The sequence below is a fragment of the Gamsiella multidivaricata genome, assembly GCF_025024155.1.
Source record: "Gamsiella multidivaricata strain RSA 2152 chromosome Unknown BC939scaffold_68, whole genome shotgun sequence".
Taxonomy (NCBI): Eukaryota; Fungi; Mortierellomycota; class Mortierellomycetes; order Mortierellales; family Mortierellaceae; genus Gamsiella; species Gamsiella multidivaricata.
The window spans coordinates 25,301-51,803 of NW_026251776.1; the positions used below are offsets into that span (position 1 = coordinate 25,301).

Consider the following 26,503-nt stretch of genomic DNA (forward strand, 5'->3'; position numbering starts at 1 on the left):
ACACTGCTTATCTACGCCGTAGTGGCCATTCTTAGCGCGTATGTTTATTTATAGTGGTGTGCCTGGCTGATAGACTGGGCGGCCGGCTGCTGACATGGTCGTGTCTTGATGCTGCTTTCGAAGCGACCGAATGGAAGGCTCTTGGCCTATGACCCAGCTGATTGACAAGGCGACTAGTTCGACTTTTGCTGAGGCCTTGGCGCCAGGCCGTCTAGCGTCCATCACGATAGAAATAATGTCATTAAAGAACAGAACGATAGACCAAGATCCGCAATGCAATGAGTGGATCCGTATTCAGAGTTATAATGCTTACCTTGCTGCGGTTACGGTCTGATTCGAGCCTTGTGGTACTGGCACCTCCCCCTGCACTTTCCTTCCTTTGCCCCTCCTGTTCCTCCTTTTGGACCCCCTCCAGGATCCCCTCCAGTGCACACCACCCGCACTCATTCTGCTGTCCCCCTCACCATTCTTCCTCATTGTCCACATTCGCCCTCTCCCTCTTATACTTGACACACATTAGTCACCCAATGCAGAGGAGTCAACTCACGACCAACAATCTCCAGGCTTTCAGAAACAATCACTCCCAGTCGAAGTGAGAGCTCCACTGGGCGGCCACAGCCAGCGCCGATCCCTGACTTACCCCTACCCGCTCCGCCTCTACTTTGAGCCCATCATATCAAGCCGACTTGACTATTAAAAAAAAGAACCCCCACCTGGTTGAGAGCGAGATGTAAGGGTGGATGGAAAGACTCGCTTGGAGCGGTAGTCTAAACATCTCTTGTCTTGCCTACCTGTGCCTTGGGGCGCATTGCCCTGCTGGGGCGCTGTTATGGGTCTCTACTGTGCTATCATGCGTACACAGGGTTCACAGCATACGGCAGTACAACTGCTAGGCCTCCCGCGTTCCTTTACTGCTAATAGCTCTGAAATAGAACACCCTTTTAAACAAAGTGTTAGCTTCAGTCTCTTTGGGTACATTTTTCTTGATCATATTGCCTGAGACCCTTTGAGTCATGAGCATTGAGGTCGCGGCATGTTGATCGTTACCAAGTAGAATATTCGAAAAAAGATGAGACAATGACAAATACAGAGAAGACTCGCGTTAGTGCCCGCAAACAACCAGCCTTGAGCTGATAACAATGTCTTGAGGAGCGAGAAAGTACCCGTGGCATGTCTCGGGCGGCTGCTTGTGTCCTTGAGCTCATATTCTTGGGGTCGTGTTCCTGAGATTGTCTGGATGAAGCAGATAAAGAGAGCATGAGCTGCAGTTCTACATGTGTAACCACTTCGAAAATAAAGTTCAAACCTACAGCAAAAGTCCACGCGGGACAGCCTTTGCCACCAAAATATTGGGACCCAAAAAAATCAGGGCTTAAGTGAATGAACTTCAAAGAGCAAGGTGCAAAGAAACAGAGACTAAACAGATAAAAAAAAGCGCCGGAGTGGTGAAAAAGGGTGGGTGAGTCCAGACAAGACGCGAGAACCGAACAAGATGAACGGTGGTAGACGTAAGGGCTGAAGCAAGGCAGCGAATAGGGGTTGATTGGAGTGAGCGCAACAAGCTACCTCTTCGTCACCAGAAAGTCTGCGCAGAGACACATACCTAATTTTCTCTAACAACATACAAAGTACGCATTAGCGCATTAGCCGTCGCCATAAAAAATGCCAACCACGCCACCTCAGCAGGAGCACTTTGTTTACAATGAAACTGCAGTCCAGAAAGCACCCATATAATAGGTCAGGTCGCCTTAGTAATTGATATCCTGCGTGCGGATGTGCTACCAACATTTGAGATACTGCCGCGAAATATCCGCCTGTTGGTATCTTGGGTCGTCAAAGAAATCGCCTTTGCCACAGGCAAGACCTCGGCTCCTCTAGATCCTCGCTCAAGCCTCTTACTGCTGTCAGAGTTCTCATTAGCATTAACTCTTTCAGAGCAACAGACTGTCCAACAGAGAGGGCAGGTTCGCTTCTTTTACTGCGAGACGACTTGGTGTTGTTGGGAGTGATTTCGTACATGAGTAGTTCCTAAAAGTGATCCTATGCATCCAGCATACCAGACGCCTCATTGGCGTCAGGATATAAAGACAGCTGGTATTGGACTTCAACCCCTCCATCTCCAATTTGTGAACCCTGTATGCTAATATGAATCTGGCACAATAAAAGCGAGAAAACGAGCATTAATCACCTGTTTGAAAGCTTGCTACAACTACTTACAGGCACTCGCCTGATAATTGTTCTTCTGAGATATGCATGTGCATTCATAGGAGAGAGTGATGGAAGGCGCCAACCACGCACACAATAAGCGTACTGGTATCCTTGTCATAGTTTAATATGAATGCGATGGTGAAAGGCAAGCAGGCATTACTGGGACGTAGAAGATTGAGTAAGATGTGAAAAGTGAACAATAAATCAAGCTGAGCAGCGCATATGCCGACAAACTCGCCTGTCATAGACGGTCCGTGCTCACCTCGATGGACTCGAAGCAAGAGTGTCAAGATGAGAGGTTCTACTAAATTGTCTCCTTCCAGACAGCATATTGATATACTGGTGTTGTGTCCGATACACCAGAACCAGGCTTATGAGATGATTGTGGCTGTTGGTCTGGTACTTTATTGCGTATCACTCATTCTTCCAGCCGAGTTCAACTTCAGCAGTGCCCAAAGTTGGTTCCGATTGGATCCCAGGGAACTGACTAGCCTGAAGATCGTAGTTCAATGGAACCAGCCTCGGCCAGTTGACATAGTGGACGCCATTTGTAACAATGAAGTGCATGGTATAGACCACTACCGCGACCCAGAAGGACGCGAATAAAATAACATGAGAACTGAAGATACCTATGATCCCCATACAGATGAAACGTGTGTTAGACCAAGCAAAAGGCGGCTCACGGTATTTTCGGAATAGTGTTCATGCAACTTACTCTCTGGGAGGATGGCGCATGCTATCAGCATGGCAGGTCCAACAACAACCCCGAGAGGCATCAGTTTGAGGTGCAAGGGGCGGTTATCGATAAGTGGATATGATTCTGCATCATGCACGTCGTACAGAAGAAAGAGGTCGTATGCATCCTTAGTATAAAGAATAGAAGAGACAATAACAGTAATAATTAGAAGTTGTGCGATGAAAGACACATCCAAAATACACATGAGAGCCGCCTCATACTTGTCTCGTTCCGTCTAAAAAGTTATTCTTGACATAACGAATGATCGAGTTTTCAAGATCGTGAAGGGCGCCAACCTTTGTGCGGGATCCAGTCCTACACGATTGAGTAGAGAAGACGGTTAGTTCACTTGACCAATCCCATACCACTCTTTGGTCTCTAAAAGTTCTCGCACGGACCTTGTAAAGTCGGTCTTTAGTGCTCCAGTGCCCGAGTACGCACAGCTGACAACATCCGCATTATCGGCCCACACTATAATGGCACGAATATTAGTTAGCGATCCGGCTTTAGTATGACTACGCGAAGAGTACAAATGCTCTTACCATTACGAAACAGAAATTCAAACTGTTCTGAAGACTCGAACTTTTCATTAGGGGCCAATATGCCCAACTCCTGGAGTTGGCGATTTAATACCCATCGGGAGATAACAGATTGCACAACATTTGTTCTATCCAAGCAATCCATACAGTTGGTGCGGACAACTGACGATTGTCTTTGATACACCTGCTGAATAATACCCTCGGTCACTTCCGCCTTGAAATACCTGTGTATCATTATTGAACCGGCTGGTTAGTACAGAGACATAATCCAAAATACCACAACATTGCCTTCAAATGAGCGCGACGCAGTTGGTTCTTACCCTTGAGAGACAAGTTCGTTATGCAAGTGGTCCAGTAAGAGGGACACGCGATGCCATCTCATTTTACCGCATTCGTGGTGGAAATCGAAATGGTAGTACTTAACGTCCGGATCGCCGAGGATATCGATTTGCTTCGAGAATGCGGAGCCCATTGGTTCCTCATAGCCCTTCTTATTGATGAGATTAACCGCCAGTTGTGGTCCATAGTATTTCTTTTGAGCCTCAAAGTGTTTTCGGAAGGCATTCTCCTGGATGAATAGGCAAATATTAAGTGGAAATATTAGCCGCCACACATGTAGGGGTACATACACGAAGAATGACGCAACACTCCTTACAGTCTGTGGATTGTCAAAAATCTGCAATCTCGGTGTGTACTTGATGTTGTTGATCTGGGCCCAGAAAATAGGAATCGACCCGCGGGTTTGAACGTGTGCAAGAATGACATGCTTCCCTAGAATAGATGGCATTGTTCCTTGCGCAGTAGAGTCCACGATTACGATCTGCTCAGTTTCGTTAAAGTTGGAGACGTTTCCTTGTGCATCCACGCCACGAGAGAAATAGCGAGTACCCGCGCGGTGACGCGATCGACGAGAGATAAGTGCGAAAGTGAAGGGTTTCCTGTTGATCTCCGTCGCCTTAATCTCTACGAAACCATTAACGAGAGGCAGAATGAAGTTGCTCAACTATAGCCATCAGAGAACAGATGATGACCAACCATTAGTTGCTCTGTACGATCGTATCATTGCGGTGATGAGCCAAGAGAAATAAATAAAATGTATACATACGTCCTGGTCTTTACGATTCCTTGTGTGTTCGATGAACTTTGACTGAAGGTGATAGTTCCAAAAAAACCGTTCATCTGCCTATGTAGAGGCCGTGGGTTATAAATGTGTAGCGATCAGTATCAAATGGCTCAGCAAGACTGTATATTGAAACGTGGATCGTGCCGTCCTGTATCACTTACGCGTTCCCAAACGGGGAGTGTGTTGCCTCTCAACTCGGACTGGCGCTGGACTGTATGGGTCAGTTCATATCCATACGAAAAATGGAACTGGCCCGACTGTAAATGGGAATGCAACAGGGAGATATATGATGCTTCCTCGCCAGTCTATACAGTTCACATGTAACCATGGGTTGGTCCTATCGCAGTGGTTGAGACATCCATGTTCCTCTATCGTTGACGAGCAATTAAGCAGTGAACACGTACCTGTGCCTCAGTAAGTGCCAGATTATTGCGTGAGAATGGAATGATCCTGTAATCCTTCAGCTTAAAAATATCATGTTCACCTATGCGTCCAACTCTATGTCTATCCATAATGACGATCATGTACTCGCCTAGACGATCGATACATGACGCAACTGGTGAGTGCTGGCTTCTGGAAATAACCCATTTGCCCAAGCTTTGATTCCGTGCAGTCGACCTTACCAGCCAACAGACGAATGAACCCAAGGACGCCATAGATCATCATGACCTCCTCATTCGATGGGACTCTTCCTGCAGGAGCTGGTTGTTGTTCGCAGACATGAATAGGTCTGAGGTTAGTATAAATGAGCGCAAAGCCTGAGTGCGTGATAAGAGCAGTAGCGCTCTTCGGCCGTACCGTTCAACTGGACCTGTCCTGTGGACCGTTGAATAACGATGTTCTCTGTAACGATCGAAGGATCATTGTAGACTGGCTCGAGCGTGAACGTATCGTTGCTGATATATCTATTAAACGACAGAGACCAAGGATCCTGATTACTCTCATGTGTAGGTATAGTGGCTTCACGATGACCGACAGGTGTGAAGACTCGGTGCTCGGCAACGTGTTATAACGTGCATTTCAGCCTCGCTCCTCGACATACAGACGTAGCGAATTGTGAATCGGCATTGCTGCTGAGAAGAAAGATTAATGGAGATGTGATGTGCTCAGAGATGAGATGTGCCAGCCAGAAAAGGGGGCTCAAAATGTAAAGACCTACCAAGGATAGTCGCGACTACGTACAACGACACGTTCTGTGTAACAATCAGACCTTCAAGTGGCCAAGGCATTTCCACATCAATAGGCGACGGAACTGAGAGAGAAAGCGTTTTAGGTTAAATACTGTTCCTGTTGCCTCGTTACGGGCTCGAATCAAGAAGTTGCAGGATCTTCGCCCTGTCGACAGTACGCACATTCGTATTAACAAGCACAAGCGGATTAAAGGGAGAAAGCTGACAAAAGAGGGGCGTCGAGCCATTCCATATCGCTAAGAGTGTTGCAAAACAGGGAGAGAAAATGGCAAAGCTGCTTCGATAGCCGGCCCTTTGGAACAATGTCAGAGATGTTGTATTGAACAGAACTATTGAAATTATTAGCATTCAAGACACGCGCCTCCCCTGTTTGAACCAAAGTCTCTACCCAATAAAGCACACCTTATATACCTTCATCACTGAACACTCTCTTTAACTTTTGCAACACCACGCTTCCAGACTTGAACCTATTGTGTTCTCTTAGATGGACCGATTGGCAGTCGAAAGAGGATGACTATTTGAGCGATCCATCCTTTTGTTAGTCTCTCTCGATTCAGAAGATAATATTGTTCCGCAGGGTCTATTTTTCTGTGCCTCAATCATAGACGGAGATACATATATCAGACAATTAATCACGCATCTATCAAGGCACATAACCATGCTTCAATGCAAAACATAACTTTTATCCCTGACCTTGGGTGGCATACGAAAGCCCTGAATGTCCTACAGGCCCTGGCTCAATAGGCCTAGCACACCCAGCACGCCCAGCTCGCACTTTTTTTCTAAGCTATTCCCCACCCTAGTACTGTCAGCACCACTATCACCGCCAGCCAGCAAGCATTGGAATCATCTTCAAGCTATCGACATCCAAGAACGATGCCAGGAGGGCTCCCAAAGTGAAATGGGGACTATGGTAAGATGAAGACGGATATGGAAAGGTTGTTTCAGTGCCCTGGTATTTTATTCTACTAACATTTCAACTAAGGGTTGTAGGACTGAACCAATTGATGCAGGCCCTTGCAGGAACGCGGAACGGCAATTCCAAGAAGGTTATCCTCGAGGCACTGGTCAATTGCTGGGAGGGAGTGCACTCAAGAACGACATCTTCAAGGCGGTCATCGATCCTGACAGCGAGCACAGCTTTTGAAAGACAATATGTGGTGATTGCAAATTAGTCGTTCTGAAGTTCTTGGTAAAAAAAACATTGACGTGATCGTACATTATTTCGTATCGCACCATTTATCCCCCTTGACGCCACTCTTCTATCAGCTGCCATACAAGTCGAAGCCGAAGGAGTGGAGAATCGACCTCTACATATTGCATCTGTCGTCTTTTTTGTTTATCTGCCTAAGTGACCAGGCGACCTAGGATGACCATAAACAGCCCACAATACGTATGTATGTGTAGTGTGGACTAGCGCAGTAGTAGACGGTAGCCCTCTGTCGCATTGTGCCGTGAATCATTCTGGATACCGGCAACTGAACAAGTTCTTGACCATGGCCATGGCCGTGCGGTCAATTAGAAAGGGTGGCTTGGTCAGCAGCCTGGGTGAGGGATTCTCCTGCAGGGACAACAAGCAGGTTGTGTCATATCGGCGACCGAATAAATAACGGCTGTCCGTTGTGATCGCCATTGCCTTTTTCAACTCCTTCTCTCCCCTTTCCATCCATCCGACCCACCAGGAAGAGGAACAGGAAATCCCATCTCCTCCTCCGATTTATCTTGTTCTCAAGCAACCTTCATGCACCCCTGCTTGTAAACACCGCCATCCTCCTTCCCTTCCTTCTTCTTAATACACACACGTTTTAAATCACCCGCAACCATGCCTTTCCCCCTGACTTCCCTTGCCCGTGCCGCCACCGGACCCATGGCACGTCAGTCGACTTTGCTGATGCGCTCCTCCCTAGCTCGTACCACCGCACCTGTTGCTACATTCATGTCGATCCGCAAGGCTTCGTCCAGCGCCGCCACTAAGGACGACCTTCCTGCTGCCAAGGACGCCTTCTTGCAGGGCAACTCGGCCAGCTACCTTGAAGAGATGTATTCTGCCTGGCTCAAGGACCCCACCTCCGTCCATCTCTCGTGGCAGATTTACTTCAGGAATCAATCTCAGGGCATGTCCGCCTCCCAGTCCTTCCAGGCTGCACCTACCATCCCTACCAGCGGTGGCATCCCCTCATTGGTCCCTGGCTCCCAGGCTGGATCGTCCGATGTCATTGATCATCTCAAGATCCAGCTTTTGGTCCGTGCATACCAGGTTCGTGGCCACCACGTTGCCCGTCTCGACCCCCTTGGTCTCAATCAGGCTGATCTGGCTACTGTCTCTCCCCGCGAGCTCGACATTTCCCACTACGGCTTCTCAGAGAAGGATCTCGACCGCACCTTTTCCCTCGGACCCGGTATTCTACCCGGTTTCCTTGACACTGGCAGCAAACAGACCCTTCGCGAGATCATTGATCACCTAAAGACCATTTACTGTAAGTACCATTATCTTGTGCTATCTTGTAATGGCGCTAAGCTGAACTCTATTCCACGACGGATACCCAACATACGTGCTCGACAAACTGTACTATGAGATCATATTCCTTACGAATGGAGAAAGAAAAAATACATGGATTGATACCGGCTGAACATGGGTCATAGCGCGATTATCCTTTTATTCAATCAACGACATTTTACACAGCTAGGCGGGTTGTGCTGGATGCCAGACAAACCAGCACCAATACCACCATCATTGCTTTTATCATGATCAAAAAATACTGACGGTGACCCGAACAATTGCCACTTGTGCTCGCTCTTAGGCGGCTCCATTGGTGTGGAGTACATTCACATTCCTGACCGCGATCGTTGCGACTGGATCCGACAGCGCGTTGAGGTCCCTCGTCCTTACAAGTATTCGACCGAGGAAAAGGCCATGATCCTCGACCGCATGATCTGGTCCGACTCATTCGAGCGGTTCGTCGCCTCCAAGTACCCCAGTGAAAAACGTTTCGGCCTTGAGGGAGGCGAGAGTTTGATTCCCGGAATGAAGGCCTTGGTATGTGAAGCGTGTTTCTAAACTGACGACAGGAACCAAATAATGCGGTTCTCCGATCAAGCATTTCCAGCTAACCCTCTGTTTTTGATCTAAACCAGATCGACCGCTCGGTTGAGCACGGTGTCGAGTCCATTGTTATGGGTATGCCCCATCGTGGTCGTCTCAACGTCTTGTCGAACGTCGTTCGCAAGCCCCACGAGTCTATTTTCTCCGAATTCAGCGGTAACTCTGCCCAGGATGGCTTCTCTGGAGATGTCAAGTACCATTTGGGAATGAACTATGAGCGCCCTACTCCCTCCGGTAAGCCCGTCCACCTTTCCTTGGTCGCCAACCCATCCCATTTGGAGGCCGCTGACGGTGTCGTCCTCGGAAAGACCCACGCCATTCAGCACTACATGGATGACAAGGAGAGAACTCGCTCACTCGCTGTCCTCATGCACGGTGATGCCGCCTTTGCCGGACAGGGCGTCGTCTACGAGACTCTTGGATTCATGGATCTGCCCGCATACTCAACTGGTGGTACTGTTCATATCGTCGTCAACAACCAGATTGGTTTCACGACCGACCCCCGCTTTGCCCGCTCGACGGCTTACTGTACCGACATTGCCAAGTCCATCAACGCCCCTATCTTCCACGTTAATGCTGATGATGTCGAGGCTGTCAACTATGTCCACCAGTTGGCTGCTGACTGGCGCAAGGAGTTCCACACCGACGTTGTGATCGATCTTGTTTGCTACAGACGTCATGGACACAACGAGACTGATCAGCCCAGCTTCACTCAGCCCATCATGTACAAGGCCATTGAGCACCAGACTCCTGCCTTGCAAAAATACATCGACCAGCTCGTCAAGGAGGGCAGCTTCAAGACTGAGGAGATCGAGGAGATGAAGAAGCGTGTCTGGAACATTCTTGAGGAGAACTATGCTAAGAGCAAGGACTACAAGGCCAAGCCCAAGGAGTGGATGACCAGCTCGTGGCACGGATTCAAGTCGCCTGCTGAGTTGGCCACTGAGATCCTCCCCACCTTCCCCACCGGTGCTCCTATTGAGACCCTGAAGCACATTGGAAACACCATCAGCTCTACTCCCCCCGGCTTCAAGATCCACTCCAACTTGGCTCGTATCATGAAGACCCGTTCCAAGACCATTGAGACCGGATCTAACATTGACTGGGCCACCGCTGAGGGCCTAGCTTTTGGTACCTTGCTCTCTGAAGGTAAACACATCCGTTTGGCCGGTCAGGATGTTGAGCGTGGTACCTTCTCGCACCGCCACGCTGTGCTCCACGACCAGGAGACCGACAAGCTCTATGTTCCTTTGAAGAACTTGGGACATGGACAGGCTGCGTTTTCTGTCAGCAACTCTTCGCTCTCAGAGTTTGGTGCCCTTGGATTCGAGCTCGGCTACTCGCTTGTCAACCCCAACTCGCTCATTCTTTGGGAGGCCCAATTTGGAGATTTCGCCAACAATGCCCAGTGCATCATTGATCAGTTTATTGCTTCGGGAGAAACCAAGTGGCTTCAGCGCACTGGCTTGACCATGTTGTTGCCCCATGGTTACGACGGACAGGGTCCTGAGCACTCGAGCGCCCGTATTGAGCGTTACCTCCAGATGTGTGACGATCACCCCAATTACTTCCCCTCGGAGGAGAAGCTCTCTCGCCAGCACCAGGACTGCAACATGCAGGTTGTGTACTGCTCGACCCCTGCCAACTACTTCCACGTCCTTCGTCGCCAAATCCACCGCGACTACCGCAAGCCCTTGATCGCGTTCAACTCTAAGCTGTTGTTGCGCCACCCCATGGCTCGCTCGACTTTGGAGGAGATGTCTGGCAACACCACCTTCAGGCGCTTCATTCCTGAGGTCGAGGAAGACAAGCTAGTCAGCGCTGACAAGATTAAGAAGCATATCCTCTGCTCTGGTCAGGTCTACTATGCATTGGTCAAAGCCCGCGAGCAGAACAAGATCGATGATGTTGCGATCTCGCGTGTGGAGCAGTTGAATCCCTTCCCCTATGACAGAGTCAAGGAATATGCCGACCGGTATCCCAACGCCGAGACTGTCTGGTGCCAAGAGGAGCCCTTGAATATGGGTGCCTGGGGCCATGTTGCTCCTCGTATCCGCACTTCCCTCCGCGAGACTGCCAACCACACCGACAAGGAGGTTCGGTATGCTGGTCGTGAACCCTCCGCTTCGGTCGCCACCGGTAACAAGAAGGTCCACTTGGCCGAGGAGTACGCTTTCTTGGCCGAGGCTCTCACTGGCGAGGCCAGGAAGCCCTCAGATGTCGTTGGTGGCGTCCCAGTCTTTTAAAGAACTTGGCATTTTAGATTTTCTTTCGCATTTTCCTTCCCTCCTAGTACTATCTCCTTTTTGTTTATTTTAGAAAGCATGGGACTGGCTTCACTTCTCTTCCTCTTTCAGTCTCCATTTGAGTCTTTAAGCTAATCTAAACGTTATGATTTTAAACAGTGGATGTCATGCTCTTTATTCAGTCTTTTTTTTGGTTAAAATATAAAACGTTACTGGCGACACGTAACGCATCGTTGAGTCCAGCGATATCGGCGCTCTCAGCAATATCATGTAACCGTGCGAAGAGGGGCATTGAAATTATCTGGAATTGTGTCCTTGGCTCCAGTATTATGGAAAGAGCAACTTTGATCTAAAAATATTAGCATGTTGGATAAAGAATATCATATCAGTATACATGTGTCTGGTCAAGGATTCAAAGGAACGCGAAGGATCAAGCGCGTGCTTACTATAGCGCGCCAGGAAGTCGCGTCTTTCCAATCCATATAAACGCCTATTGCACAGATTAAATCCGCCAATATTATCACATTGATCCGCAGGAGAGACTGGTACTTTCTCAGTGTGTCCCCCAATGGCACGACCGACATGCCCTCTTCTGTCCAAGAATTATGACCGCACGTAGCGCATACTTTCTGGATCTCTCTTAGCATCTTCCCAAGTGTCTCGTGCACGGCTGTTTCCAGCGACGATTCCGGTCCGAATGCCAGAACCAATCCAGCTATGAACAGTGTGAGAGGGTTTGCAACGTCTGAGAGTCCCTGGTACTGCTGTGGCTTCTCTAGAGCCTCAAAATGATTCCTGATCTTTTGGACCAAAAAGTTATTGCGCTGAGCGATCGCCATGCCGATAAGGAACACGAGACTTCTACGTACAGGCAGCTGGTGGGGCCCTGCGGAGCAAAAGATATAGCTCTTCTGCGCGCTCATCCACTGGCTCATCTCCCCCGATTGCGTATGGTCTTTGTTTGATAGATTGCTAGTGCTGCTTTTAGTCGGGTGGTTTTCCAAAAGCGAACAAGCACTCGACACCATGATAGAGAAAAAAATTGCTGTTGAAGTATCTGTATCTGGGGCGGCCCTCAGGTCGCTTCCCACAAAGTTTGTGTGATCAACATCCATGTCTTCCTGATGGTGGCGGTAGTGTTGCCTTCGACTTAATACCCATTCGGTCAGGAGGATGCAGATCCGGACGAATCGCCAATCAGATATTTCGCCCGCCACTCTTGCAAGGTCCTCCAGAACTGGCTGCACAAGCTCTTGCGATTCTGCAAGGTGTCTGTTGGAAGACATGATAGAGAAAAGCGACGAAGGCGATGAAAGGTGCCCCGCGAGAATGTCCTCGCGTGATAGTGAGAATTCAGGGTGCTGTACACTCGCTACTATGACACTGTCCACTAGTTGAACAACATGTCGCTGGCGCGCGATAGACGACACATTGCTGAGCCTATTTAAACAATTTCATAGAGAGAGCATCAGTAAGGCTTGGGAGTATGTTACTCTATCATAAATCCGTCTTTATAGGCCCCTTCTCTTACCGGAGCAGGGCTCGATGACCGCGCAGCGATTGTAGTGTCGGTCCATAGTTTCCCGAGAGCAGCATGACTTGTTCTACGAATGCATTGTCCAGGAGCACAGGCGGCGACAGACTGCTTGTGCCGTTGACATGGATCAATCTCGTCTTTATGGTATATGCCACATCGATGATCCTCTCAGTGAGTGCAGTTGTGGTGGGCTTTGAGACGAGAGGGGCGTATAATCCGGACAATTGACGGTTCCATTGAACCTGCATGAAGTGCAGTAGGAAAGTAAAGGTGAATATTACACTATTCCATTCCACAGGTGCAGTAAAAAATAGAACCAAATAAAATGATGGGTGCCCTACCATGGACAACAGATCCGTCTCCATAAGTGGCTCGCTCAATGACAATACTATATCCTCAAAATCTCTCAATGTCTTTGACAAGTTCCCTATCGTTTCCTCAAGCCTTTGTTGCCGTATCTCCTGCTCCGTGACCTGGAAGAGATCTTCGAAGACCCCCTTCGACTGATCCTTGCTCCTGCCCCTGGTCTCCACATTCCGATCTACATATCCAACTGCGTGCTCCTTCCCGAAATCATTTCTTTTCAACTCACTAGGACACCACCGTCGAGGAATCTGGAACATGTCTCGCATTCGGGCAACGCGCCACTTTAACTGCAGTCTAGCCTTGAAGGTTTCCATTTCCGATGCCTGTCTGCCTCTACCGTGCGTTGACCAACCATCGTTCCATAAGTCCGCTGTCAGTTTTGAATACTTGAGCACGGATTTTGCTATCAAGTCTGCGATCGCCTCGTTGGCCAGTGCAACAGGGTTTCCGCAAAGGCGTGAGAGAAGAGGCTCAAGTGTATGGTATAGCGTCGACGCATCTAGAATCACGCCTTCAACTCGCACGACCCCAGAGGTAGCGGTGTCGATGCTGGCATCGGTTGCTGCAGACTCGATAATGGGTTGGATCCGTTCCAGAAATATGCGCAGCTGGGCCAAGCACAAGGTGATATCCGCCGTAGCAGAGGCGCGCCTATATTGTACAGCCAGAGCGTTCAAACGTCGTTTCATTCCTAGTCAGTGATCTTTTCGTGGCATTCGCATCGCATCGCAAGAGTGTCATCCATCCATAGGTACCGGAACGTACGTGTGTTGACTGCATTGCTCTAGAAATGCAAGAAACTCTTTTGCTTGAGCCTCGATCTCTTGATCCATTCCATTCGAGGCGAGTCTGTTGCAGGAAGATTCCGCCATCTTTACTGTACTATATAGTACAATGACATTATGAATATTGTTCCATGAACGCATCTGAATATAGAATAACAATTTTGAATTGGAGAGGGCAGGGGTAATCAAACATGCCAAAAAGGAGAGGCTGTGCTGCTCGACCAGAGGCGCGTATCGCGCCAGGAGATTCAGGGACACGCTTCGCGAATCACTGCAAGCACTCTTCTTCGGCGATGTGTAAATTGTATGTCAATACAAAGTATTATTGCACAGTATCTATCCTTCATCTATATTGACAGCAGTATCCCTTGCTCCGACGACCTAATTTTTTGGGCACTGCGAGTTCGGACACACAGCTATTGAGGGTTGGTGGATGCGAGGCGAGATGGCCGTGGCCGGCAGAGCGACTCTGGACGGGTCTGATCCGGTATATAGGAGCGCTCGATATTTGCCATGTTTTAGGATCCCACATTGTCCCGATCTACGCAGCAGCGACATCAAGGTTGGCGCATGCAGCTAACAGAAAGGTGCAGACAACACGCGCAGCATAAAACACGAGCTGGCTCTGGTTCTAGGTTGAAAGAGGAATGAATGAGTGAAGGAAAGGAAAGGAAAGGAAAGGAAAGGAAAGGACTTTCGGTTCCTTGAAATACACGTATGCCTCGGACTCACTTGAACGTGAATATCCCATGTACGGCAAAGACGGGTATAAACCTCAGGCAAATATTTGGGATACATACACTTCGTGCAACTCTGTTGATCTGCAAACAGCTGAGGTTTGCTGTGTTCAGCACAAACTTCGGGCCCCATACACGGCTTCAATCTCGGCACCTTGTAACGACTGGAAGGCTGGATGTTCACTGTGTTCATTGATTAGGCAAAGAAAGATATTTCCCAACGTGGTTCTGGAATTGCTTCCATCCTCATGGATTTATTCTGCTTTTACTAGAGCGTTTTAATGCAGTTTGTAGCGGCCTAGGCTCAAAAACAAGTTATGCATGGAACCTAAAGGGCAGAAACAGGAACAGAGGCCGGCTCCTTGTCATTTTCGCTCGAGTTACTCGATGCAAACAATAGGATACTATTCTAGTGAAATTCTACAACGAACCATAAAATTTTGGAGGAAGGGATGGTATTTTTTTTTCTGATCCCCATCCCCCCTTGCGTTCTGAAGAAAGACATCCTGGCGATCCCGTTCTATGCAGCGCTCTGACACGGAATCAGCATCGTTACCTCTGGTCTGATCCACTGCAGCTTTGGAGAATCATTATCTGTTTGAGCGCGGGAGACAAAAGGAGCAACAGGAGCAGTAAGAATAATATCAAGAAGAACAACATTAATATCAAGAAGAAAGCAGCAAGGAGACGATAATAAAGGTCAACAACAGAGGCAGCGATGGTGGTAACAGTAGCAACGACAGGGCAAGTTGATGGAGAACGAGGATCGATCAAAAGCAATAAAGCCAGTAAGGACAATGTTCATTCTAGCAGATGTGATAACTGAAGTGGTGCCAACAATGTCGCGAGGAGAAGGAAGGGAAAGGCGGATTAGCACTAGTTGAATGAGATGAAGCGCGCTTGTATGCATAGCGTCCATGCGACCCTATGAAAAACAAGAACACATCAGAGAACATGCTTGCGTTTTGACTATTAGGTGTTCATTGCAAGGCTCTCTCCATATTCTTATCGCATGTGCTTTATTTGTCATTTTGATGAGTGAAGGGGTATCCTGGTGTTCGGAAGTCGTAGCTATCCAGGTCTATTTTGGCCCCTAGGCATCCGCATCCTCGTCTTGAATAATTCGCAGGAATACCTCCTCCAATGTCGTCTGGCTGAGACCCCAGTCGTCAATGCCATACTCGTGCTTGTGCATCTCAATCTCCTCAAACAGCCGCTGGATCAAACCCGGTGTCGTCTCAAACTCCCAGGACTCGGACGTGACAAACGAATCTAACCTCTTGGCATTTACGGGAAGAAGCGAGGCAATATAACGAGAGGCTCGTTCTGTGTTTTCGGGCTTGCTTGCAAATGTAATCTTGAATCCCCTGCCGTACAGGTCCTTGAGTCGGATCTGGTTTCCAATACAGCGCAACGTACCCTTGGCCATGATTCCAATCCTGGCGCACAGCACCTCAGCCTCCTCCATGGAATGAGTTGTCAGAACGATGGTACGGCCTTGCTTCGCGTTGAAGATGATGTCCCAGATAAGACGCCGGACTGAAATGTCAAGGCCTGTCGTAGGCTCATCCAAGAACACGATGCCAGGGTTTCCAACCAGAGCAATGGCGATTGACAGACGGCGCTTCTCTCCTCCACTGAGTCCCTTAGTCAAACGGTTCTCGAAAGGAACGAGCGAGACTGCATTCATGGAGGCCAATACCGCGGCACTTTCATCAGCAGCAATGACGCCCTTGAGGCGCGCGTAGAAATAAAGATGCTCTCCTACAGTCTGGGAGTAACAAAGAACAGGACATGCAAAATGTTAGAGGCCTTAAGTCGGCTGTCTCCCACATTGGTCATGGCTCAAGAAGATTGCCACGGCTTACCAAATCGTCCCAGAGAATGTCGTGCTGAGGGCAGACACCGATGTTTCGATACACATCCTTGATCTGCGTGTCGAGTTCGTAACCTGCAAGTCGGGCCCATCCTTGAGTAGGTTCGTACAGCCCAGTTAAGATGTGGATCAACGACGTCTTTCCAGCACCGTTCGGTCCAAGCAAGCCAAAGATGGTATCCTTGTCTACAGCAAAGGTGACATTCTTGACGGCTAACTTCTTGTTGGTAGGGTAAATTTTGCGCATGTTCTTCATCACGAGAGGACACTCCGGTGAAAACTCGTCGTGCAAAACGCGTGCTCGTTCCTGCTTCACATCTTCGTCCTCAAACTGGACTTCCTCAGGATCGAGAGGAATTTCACCTTGGACCCTTTCGCGCATTGATCCAGTGTTGTCTTTACGAACCTGGCCTTCGATGTCATCTTGTCCCTTTCTCTTGCCAAACAGCCACTTGTAGGGTCCAGATACAATAAAATGCCAAGGCTGACGGACACCGAACTCCGTTGGGAAGACCTCAGTCAAGTAAAAGGCGAGTAACAAGAAGACAAGCGTCTCGATAATCATTGCAATAATGACCTGAAACACCTCATCCGACGGCTTGAGATCCGACATCCTGTAGGGCTGATAAGTGCTATCGTAACTCGAGCGGTTGATGACCGACAGGGCTCTGTAGAATGCGAATGCAGGCCAGACAAAGTAGCCAATGGGTGCCTGGTTGGTGTCAAAGATAGTCTCAGTCGCAATCGAGACAATCACTCCACAAAGGACGAGCAAGAACACGATCACCAGTGCCGTGCGAGACTTGCTGAAGAAGCATGACAGGAAAAAGGCAAGTGCGATCTGGACGTGGCCCCAGAAAAAGAAAAGGAGGATGAAAACGCCAGGCTGAACCTTAGTGAAAAAAGGCATCCTGAAAGCAACTCCGGCAATGATAAACATCAGCGAAGATAAGATGTGCAGGATATAGAAGTGAATGTAATGGGCAACATAGTACGTAATCGACCTGAGTCCGCTCTATAAACGCACAAATGTTAAACACAGAGTGGTGAGTAAACTGGAGAAAATGAAAGCATGATTGATGAAAAAAAAAAAAAAAAAAAAAAAAAAAATACCATCTTCATCATGACGAGAATACGGTCCTCCTTTTCCTTGACTAGGGTAATCACGAAAATAGGCAGCAGGAACGAGACACCGAATGGATACAGAATTCTTCCGACAAGTGAGGCAATAGGAAGTTCCGCCTTTGACGAGAATAGCTGGGGCATGCCACGGAAGCCATGGGTAATTTTGGTTGAGTTGGTGGTTGGCGACGTTTTCACTAGTTCCGTACAGAAAATGGTTAGTCAACGCTATCAACATAAACAATAAAAGGGAGACAGATAAATACTTACTAATGGCGTCTACAAGGGCCGTGTGTTGCTGCATCAGACGCAAGCCGCGCATAGGGTAGTTGGCTGCGCGCAGCAGACGGACATCCGTGCCAATCTGCAGAGTATAGTCGAATTTCCTGGCAACCGCATCGATAGCGTGGAAGATTAGCGCACCGGTGGGCAGGTTCTGGATCAGAGCGCCGATCTGAGCATAGTACTGGATCAGTTGCTGAGGTGTAGGATTTTCGGCACGGAGCGCAGTCTTGTTCACAAGCGACAGTCCCTCGACCAGGGTTCTGATTTTGTTTGTCAAGGCATCATCGACGTCATAGGCGGATCCAGATCCGGCAGCCTGCTGGTAATACGGCACGGCTTGGAATCCAGTTATCGAGGGGATTCCAGTGTCGGAATTGGTCGTGATATTGGCATAGTAGTGTGTGTCCATGGCGCCAAGAAGTCCAGTACCAAAGGGCTGTCCAGTCAGATTCCCAGATTTTGCATCGATTTGCGGCTGCTGAGGACGCGTTCCTGCAAGACCACCAGTTTCGTCCGCTACGAGTAGCCATGGGTACATTTGCTGAGTTGTGAGCTCGACAGGCGCCATGAGCTCCTGAGGACCGAGCCATCCTCCTTGTGGTTGAGGTTTGTAGGTGCTGTCTTGATTGGCGCTTGGCGTAGAGATGTTCGGATCCTTGGAATACGGGCTGGAGAAAGGGTAGTCCTTCTCGAACCACCAGACACAGCTGTCTGCAGTGATCGTTGGCGATGATCCGAAGCCAAGCTGTCCTGTGATAACATACCAATTGACATGCTTGATTATTGCATCCGATTTAGCGTTGGGAATAGATGAGCCGGGTGAGGTGGGGAAATTGACTTCCTCTTTCGAGAACTGAGGGACGAGAGGGAAGCCGCGAGGCGTCATGGCATCGACATCCGAGCACAGCAAGTAATCTGTAAAAAGGATACAGGGTTAAAAGCTGGTGGTACATGACTGGAAACATTGGATAATTTGGTGGCAGGGACACTTGAAATTTAAAATGCATCGGACGCTCGGGACAACATACCTGAAGGGTTACTGAGGTTGTTGATCAGACTGGTAATGACAATGCCCATGGCACCGGCGATCACGACCATCAGGATTGGGCACAGACCAATGCAGCAGACATTGACGAACACTTGGCGACGCTGGTATGACAGCGTTTTCCTTCCCTATATATCACATTTGACCAAAGGGAAGTCGAGCTGAATTAGTGCTTATTGTTCTACAGACCATTGAGGTATTGCTCGCGTAGAAAGTAATAATTTTTAGCTTACCAAGGCTCGGTATTGGAAGGACTTGCGTCCAGTTTTTGGAGAGTGTTCTAAATTCTGGTTCGTGACATTATAGACGGCGCCCTGGTTGCTACTGCTGCTGCTGACTGTTGCCGGATAAGGAAGAGGCGACCGATCGTGCGTGAGAAAGAGAAGGATTGGATTGGATTGGATAGGATAGTATCAGCAAACTGCAATTGTTCCTGAATTGCTGCCCGAGTCGATCATATCCATGCATTAATGAGCACTAGTGAGTTAGCTGACGCATTCTGGCCACGAAGGACAGATGCGTTGGCCTCACAGTATTGTAGGCAAGCACCTTCGTCTTGGGCAATGGCGGAGGGGCTGCTGTGGCCCTTGGTGGCGTCCGTCATGGGCCGAACCAAGCAAGGGGACTCAAAGAGGAAAGAGTAGACAGTTAAAGATGGCTATGGTCCGCAAGAAGAGGGAAGGGAGAGTGTGAGGGATGAGAGTGAGAGTGAGAATGAGAGTGAGAATGAGAATGAGAATGAGAATGAGGATAGAAAGGTGAGGATGAGAGGAGAGGAGGAGCGAAGAGGAGCGTAGAAGATAGACAAATGAATCAAATAAATGAAAAAAGAAGGTTGGGCCTGACAAAAAACTTGTTTGTCCTGTTGAGCGATACCTGGGCTTTGTCTCCTCTCGCTCACTCTCGCTTGCGCGCGATCACACAAACACGCAACACGCATTTCCTCTCCAATTCGCAATTTCCTTGTCGCAGAATATGAGCTCAAGGGCCCAAGGAACATCGATGTGTCTTTCCAGTCTACATACGCCATTGTTGCCCAAAAGAACAATCTACAGGCAACGATAACCCCCCATTTAACCCGGTATAACGTACGTGGCTACAATTCTGTTCGACCTCGAGTATGCAGGAACATTACTCCCCCTAGGCTATTGCCAAGGGTGTGCATGCTGCTTTACAACAACAAAAATGCCGAACGTTGTACATGTACCTGAACCGACCCATTCCTATTTCCATTTGGTGCAAATCTCCGCTTGGTCGAAACTCCAGAAGGACCGACCACGATGCAATGGATTAACCTTATTGCGCCAAGTATTTTCAGTAGGCAAACAAACAAACAGACAAAATCGACCTCTATATTATACGCTGCGCATGCTTTGACGTTTACAAAGCATCGACCATCGCCCCATATCGGCACTCGCCAGCAGCGAGTTTGGTAACATCACCTTGTAAACTGGAAAAAATATACCTTAGATCTCACTCATCCACTGCACGCGTCGCCCGCCTTCGTGGATCTACAAGCGATTGTCTCGACTTCCTACGCTGAAAAGGTCCTCCTATGAAGTCCTTGATCAGATCGACCAACCTGTATACTGTGTAATAAAGTACGGAATAGCATGAAGGACTGCGACGCGCACTTTACGACGGAGCGCAGCCAGCCGCTCAAAACCTGTGATCCAACTTTTTCAAATAGCCAGAGGCTCGCTCTTTCTTGTTCAAATAGCAATCTGTGTATTAGATAAAAGATGTTCTGTACAAAAAAGTCGATGCCGGTCTAGAAGGTGCTAACTTAAGCATGCTGCCAGAAGAAGCCAGTGCTTCCAATCATGGCCACCTTGTCTAGCTCTGCCATTTCGTCATCCGAAAGACGCCAGCCAAGGGCCATGGCGTTCTGTCGCGCCTGTTCGGGATTTCTTGCACCCCCTAGTGGGATGGTGCCTTTGCAGATCGTGTAGTTGAGAGCCACTAGAAATTAAACAGTTCTTTTTAGCTGTCCATCCTTTCACTCACAGGCCATGTATTGCATAGCGTAAAATAAGACGTACCAGCTGTCATAGGTTTGTCATGCGCCTTGGCGATCTTTTCCATAACGGACAACAGGGGAACGAGCTCCGTCATCGGATAATTCGAGAACCTTCGTCCTGAGGGTGGAGGGTTTTCAGCAGAGTATTTCCCGCTCAGACGTCCCATGCCTAGTGGAGAGTAGGCCAAGACAGCAACCCCAAGCTCGTGGCACTTCGCAATCAGACCCGAGGTTTCGGGATGGCGTCTCAGCAGCGAGAACTCGACCTGATTTGAGGCGAGCTGGATACCGTGCTTGGCCAGTGCGGCATGCATACGAACCATCTCGTCAATCGAGTAATTTGAGACACCAACGGACTTTACCAGTCCCAGCTTGACGGACTCGGCGAGCGCATCCCCTGTTGTTTATTACATCATTAAAAAACGACGTAAGGATGAGAGTCACTCCGGTGCAGTAGGCATCTGATCCCAAGATTCCGCGGCAGATCTTACCAAGGATTTCAATTCCCCTCAGAGAGACGGGCCCGTGAATCTGAAGCAAGTCCACGACATCGACACCTAACCGTTCCATCGAGTTCTTGAGCGCATTCAGCAGCGAGGTGGGGTATCTGCGTTCGTTTTATTGCAGAAGCGATAAGGAATCATGACGAAACAAGACAGCTATGCCCACTTCCCAATGACTCTTTTTTCAGTTCCTTACCTCAGTCTCCAAGGAAATGGCATGAACTTCGTGGCAACAATAGGGATAGGCTTGCCCTCGGCAGAAGATTTCTTTAGCAGACGGCCAATGATCCTTTCAGACTCGCCCCTGCCATAGACCTCGGCGGTGTCAAAAAAATTGATCCCCGAATCATCTTGAAGAGCGTCCCATGTAGCCGCTAGGTCGTCAAACATCTCGGGTTTGTAACCCCATGTGGAGTCCTATGTTGAACAAGTAATTATGTCAATTATTTCCGTGTGTGCAACCCAAGGCCATGTATGACCTGCAGCTGCAGGCAGATCCGATACAGCGGATGAGAGTTTTTAGCAGTTGATCACTTACGCCCCATGCCCAGGTGCCAATAGCCATTGGAGATACTGAGATGGCGCCTCCTAAGGTCAGCCTCGTCTCTTTGGTAGGGACGCCGTCAACATATATTACGCCTGCAGCATGGGGGTTACCAGCTGCAGATCCTTCAGTAGTTGCCATGATAGTGGATTGAGATTGCTTTTCAAGCGAGTGTAAATGTTGGCTGTGTGTGAGTAGTGGAAGCGAGGTTGGAGGCAACTTTGTGAACAAAGGAGAATGAGAGGAATGAGAGCGAAATGAGGAAAGGAATGCGAACAACGCGGGCGGAGGAGTCCTCTTGAACATTTTCGCAATTGCGCTAAAAGGTCAGTAAAGCAAGGGACCCTTACTCATTTTCGATCGAGGCTAAAGCGCCCTTTATACTTTATACTTTATACTTTATACTCGGGAAATACGTAAACCCGCCCTTTCAATCTTCGATCATTGTTTTCTGTGGCAAAGATGACGAGGTCGAACGCTCGGTTGTCTACAAGCAATCGCGCTTGTGCGACGGTGCTGCAGATGTCTTGCCAGACACCAAAGCATTGGGACACGACTACGAAAAAGGAAAAAAAGGCGCGTCTACGCACCATGACACCAGCAGGCGTTGCTTGGATGCTATATCGAGAGGGCTCCTTGCCAAGGTGCGATAATCTACACAGGGAGGGGAGGCCGAATTGGATTCAGCGCCCCAGATACTTTTTGGCAATGCAGGCATGCCACAGGCTGCATTGTCCAAGCCTCGGCTTGGACTGTCAGCCGGCCGATAGTTTCCTAAAGATAGCTAGCAAAAGGCCCCCTATTAAATTAATGTAAAATGAGGAACCAAATACCTATGATGCACTTTCTGAGTCGCATGGCTTCTAATACTTGAGCTAGGGCCCAAAACCGCTACCCGATGGGTCCTCTTCTAGTCAAGATCAGGGCCAATATGAATTATATCCTCCTCCCTCTCTCCCTCTCGTTCAACACCACCTTTCCCTGGAGATGGTCCACCAGGCGGCTGTCTGCTCTCCTCCGCGCCACCGTCGTAACCTCCTCTTGGGGCTGCTGTCTCACAAAGCCCTGGACCTCACCTTCTACCTGGACCCCGGCTTTCTTCATCCTCGCGCATATGCCCTTGGACTTTTCCCATGCCACTGTGGCACTACATCGCTCTTTCCATAGCTCCTCTCGGCCAAAAGCCACAATTCGTTCTACAAAACGTTCAACCAGGTAAGCCGCAATACTCTTCGACGTCTTCAAGAGCAGCGTTCAATCCGTTGTTAGGGACTTTGATACGAGTCCGTGATATATGTCCGTCGTTGTCCAGAGCCTGGCAGGTGGTGCTGCCTGCTGTACGTTTTCTTGACTGCCCACTCCTTCTCCCTCCTCCTCGTGGACATTCTCTCTGTCCTCGTCACCATGGTAAGGCACACTTGGCATCTGTCAGTGGTATACAGATTCGGCTTCCACCTGTGCATGTACTGCGTGGTTGGCAGCATGCCATGGATTTTCTTGTTCCTGTAGGACCGATGGTTGCAATCTGTAAGGCTGGTGAAAAAACCCCCTGGCAGATTTTCTCATGTATAATAGCAAGACTGGATCGCCACTCCACTTCTTCCCATTGCTGAATAAATTGTTTCGTTCGTTGACAAGTCTATGCATGATGTTTTCTGGCTGCAGACTGGTGCTTGATCAGTTGACGTATGTCGTCCTCTGCCGGCTGACCACAGAAGGTCGCATGTGTCTTCATGCTCGTGAAATACTGCGCGTTCAGTTGCCATGGCCGTCGCCCGCTGTTGTGTGCCTTGTCCGCCAGATCGTCAGCGGTCTCATTTCCAGTATCGCCACTGTGTCCTTTAATCCACTGAACCTCTACTTTGCTGCCCTGCTGCACGTACGCCTCGTAGATCACGGTCCACCAGTTGACATATGCTGCTCTCAGCCGCCATCGTGGAGTAGCTGTATGTCAATTCTTGACTAACGCCGCAAACTGTTGGACCACTGCTCTATTGTCGATATGAGTAATGGCATTGCGATCCGGGGGACAGCACAGAATTGTAGAGAGCAGACCCACCAGCTCTGCCTTGGTGGATGGTGCCTAGTCCGTCGTTGTACCACAGATAGTCGTCTGGAACGAGCTGCCGACGCATCGATAGACACTACCGAACGATTGGCTGACTGTGGCAGAGCTTCAGTGACCCAGATATATATTTTTTTATTGACGCCCACAGCGCGCCTGTGGCCTGGGGGGATCTGGGAGATATCACGTGAACTGAGGAACGTCTTGTTTTTGTGATGATGTTGCCTTGACCAAGGCACCTTGCCATCGTCTGCTCTCTATTCTTGTTCGCGACAACAGCACTCAACACACCCCTGACACGATAAAGATGGCGCTCAGGGAAGAAAACTTCGTCGTCCTTCATTCTGGATCATGGAATACAACGGCAGGAATCAATGTCGTGGACACCAATAAGCTGCCGATCGTGGTATGGCATTTTCTACGCCTCGTGCTGGAGGTGCGCGTGAATGCCTTAACAGAAAAGAAAAGGAACTCACTCAGCTGATGAATTGAACTCTCGAAATTGATAGACGATACGTTCCTCGGTTGGAGTCAGGACCGTGATGCCAGATCCTAGCGACTTAGCCGAAGTAGAACTGACATCAAAGGCGACTGAGACTGGGACAGAAAAGGCAGTCGTGGCAAATGCCGAGAGTGTGGAGAGTGCGGAAGGTGCAGAAATCAAAGTCGAGAAGGCGGATGAGGAGGACGAGCGGGCTGCGGAGACTCAGGAGCAGACAAAGGAGCAGGAGAGCAGCAAGCCACAAACGACTTATTACTGTGGTAGCGCCTTGACTGAGGCCATTCAGCAATACCCAGAAGCAGAGCTCTCGGTCTCTTCACCGATCCAAGATGGCATCGTCAAGGATTGGGCCGCTATGGAAGCCCTCTGGTATGTCCTGGAGATATAATCTCGTCTTCGTTGTCGGAGGAAAAGAGATCGCATTGAGCATGTCATCATGATCGGCTAACTGCAGGTTGAATCGATCCTTGTTTATTGATAGGCGCCATGTATTGTTCAGGGAACTGGGAATCAAGCGCTCAAGGAATGCGTCGCCAGTGCTGATGGTGGTTCCCACAGACTGGACCAAAGAGGAGCACGAGCGGATCACACAGATCTTTTTCGAGAACTTCAATGTGCCTGGACTTTATCTTGCGGAGGCACCGTTGATGACACTTTATGGATGTGCGGCTGTCACAGGTCTGGTCATTGACATTGGGCACAACAGCACAGGTAATGGGCTCGATATCATCGACGTGATATTGCTATTCTATACCGGGCTTCTAATCAATATGTCAATTCCACATTCCCTCATAGAAATTACACCTATTCTAGACACTCAGATCCAACACAACGCTATCCAGACCATCCCATTGGCAGGCGCGGATTTCGATGCGTACTTTTTGCAGCTTCTCAAAGCAGACAGCCAACTGGTGCGAGAATATGGCGAACCCTTGGACTCGGAGTTCGCTAGACATTTGAAAGAGTCGGGTGTGTGCCAGGTTCTAGGCAGAGACGAGAAGGAGAGCAAGAATAGGGCTCAGGCTGAATATAACGGAAAGAAGGTAATATACCGTTACCTTTATAAAGGGACACCATTATATGCGTGTTCTGGTTAGTCTTGGTCGTTGATCGTACTCTTGTTTGATCGTTTAGTTTACTGTTGGATCCGCACGGTACAAGGCATATGACCCATTGTTCAATCCAGATTTGATTGGGAAGCGTGTACTCAACATCATCGAGGCAATCCACGCTGCTCAGCTTGGATGTAAGGCAGAGAAGCGTCAGTCATTATGGGAGGCAATCATTCTTACTGGAGGATCATGCCAGATTAAAGGTGCGTCTGTGGTTCAAAGGATAAAATGTCGTGAGTGATATGCAAATTTGTTGTGTATCTAATGTGGTGAAACATTGCCCATATAGGTTTACAAGCGCGTGTCCAGGCTGAGATTGAGGAGTCATTGACAGTATCTGAGAACTTTGGGGAGTTTCAGGTTCGGGAAGTCAAGTTCTTGAAGATCCCTGATTATTTCCCAGAACTCAAGGACTCAATTGTCCATGCTGGATTCCTTGGATCGGAGATCGTTGCCAAGGTAATGTGGGCTCCCAAAGTCACCGCTTTCTTCAGCTCCACATTGATATTGACACAGTACTAATATGGGCGTATTCCTTCCTTGGACACTTGAACATGAATAATATAGTTGATCTTCCCGGACCCTCGAAACTACATCAACAAGGTCGACTACAACGAGAGCGGTCCCAGTGTGGTTCACACAAAGACGTTCTAAACTTTTTCTCTGTTCAAATAAAATGAGCAAATCTGCGCCACCAAATTTGGTACAACAGAGTTTTGGTTCGGCCTTAATCCTCTTTTCACTCTTCTCATCGCTACCAAAACTCATCTCCATGGACATTATTCGCCACCCTCTCGAGACGATTCAGGATCTGTTCAGTATGCCTTCTGTTGTCCTGGACCGCAAACAGTTACGGAAT

At 48.9% G+C, this 26,503-nt stretch overlaps 6 protein-coding genes across 6 annotated transcripts; 2 read left to right on the plus strand and 4 right to left on the minus strand.

The window, feature by feature from the left end:
• Nucleotides 1-2,530: 2,530 nt before the first annotated feature.
• Nucleotides 2,531-5,716, minus strand: BC939DRAFT_275974 (putative SAC1-recessive suppressor of secretory defect). The gene is made up of 13 exons (XM_051551167.1): nt 5,649-5,716; nt 5,405-5,511; nt 5,230-5,298; nt 5,011-5,138; nt 4,768-4,911; nt 4,589-4,666; nt 4,139-4,486; nt 3,804-4,051; nt 3,487-3,707; nt 3,343-3,415; nt 3,166-3,259; nt 2,924-3,071; nt 2,531-2,837 (listed from the first exon to the last, which is right to left on the minus strand). Exons 1-13 carry the CDS (start codon nt 5,672-5,674, stop codon nt 2,623-2,625), a joined length of 1,899 nt encoding a protein of 632 aa, XP_051408797.1. The 5' UTR covers nt 5,675-5,716; the 3' UTR covers nt 2,531-2,622.
• A 1,601-nt stretch (nt 5,717-7,317) lies between these two features.
• Nucleotides 7,318-11,614, plus strand: BC939DRAFT_487745 (oxoglutarate dehydrogenase, E1 component). The gene is made up of 3 exons (XM_051559363.1): nt 7,318-8,273; nt 8,598-8,833; nt 8,932-11,614. The coding sequence occupies exons 1-3, from the start codon at nt 7,619-7,621 to the stop codon at nt 11,143-11,145; spliced, it is 3,105 nt and encodes a 1,034-aa protein (XP_051408798.1). The 5' UTR covers nt 7,318-7,618; the 3' UTR covers nt 11,146-11,614.
• Nucleotides 11,235-14,131, minus strand: BC939DRAFT_276040 (uncharacterized protein). Its single transcript, XM_051551168.1, has 4 exons — nt 13,024-14,131; nt 12,677-12,924; nt 11,592-12,585; nt 11,235-11,494 (listed from the first exon to the last, which is right to left on the minus strand). The coding sequence occupies exons 1-4, from the start codon at nt 13,735-13,737 to the stop codon at nt 11,324-11,326; spliced, it is 2,127 nt and encodes a 708-aa protein (XP_051408799.1). The 5' UTR covers nt 13,738-14,131; the 3' UTR covers nt 11,235-11,323.
• Nucleotides 14,132-15,548: 1,417 nt separating this feature from the next.
• BC939DRAFT_461757 (uncharacterized protein) lies at nt 15,549-19,691 on the minus strand. Its single transcript, XM_051557042.1, has 7 exons — nt 19,448-19,691; nt 19,132-19,235; nt 18,882-19,026; nt 17,839-18,768; nt 17,560-17,765; nt 16,439-17,461; nt 15,549-16,341 (listed from the first exon to the last, which is right to left on the minus strand). Exons 1-7 carry the CDS (start codon nt 19,500-19,502, stop codon nt 15,664-15,666), a joined length of 3,141 nt encoding a protein of 1,046 aa, XP_051408800.1. The 5' UTR covers nt 19,503-19,691; the 3' UTR covers nt 15,549-15,663.
• Nucleotides 19,692-20,604: 913 nt separating this feature from the next.
• On the minus strand, nt 20,605-22,290 carry BC939DRAFT_461759 (NADP-dependent oxidoreductase domain-containing protein). Its single transcript, XM_051557043.1, has 5 exons — nt 21,960-22,290; nt 21,618-21,838; nt 21,410-21,525; nt 20,941-21,315; nt 20,605-20,860 (listed from the first exon to the last, which is right to left on the minus strand). The coding sequence occupies exons 1-5, from the start codon at nt 22,269-22,271 to the stop codon at nt 20,685-20,687; spliced, it is 1,200 nt and encodes a 399-aa protein (XP_051408801.1). The 5' UTR covers nt 22,272-22,290; the 3' UTR covers nt 20,605-20,684.
• A 2,047-nt stretch (nt 22,291-24,337) lies between these two features.
• BC939DRAFT_506200 (actin-domain-containing protein) lies at nt 24,338-26,298 on the plus strand (the record flags this gene model as incomplete). Its single annotated transcript, XM_051560755.1, has 7 exons — nt 24,338-24,436; nt 24,540-24,901; nt 25,014-25,243; nt 25,328-25,575; nt 25,667-25,847; nt 25,934-26,103; nt 26,212-26,298. The coding sequence occupies 7 exons, from the start codon at nt 24,338-24,340 to the stop codon at nt 26,296-26,298; spliced, it is 1,377 nt and encodes a 458-aa protein (XP_051408802.1).
• Nucleotides 26,299-26,503: the final 205 nt, after the last annotated feature.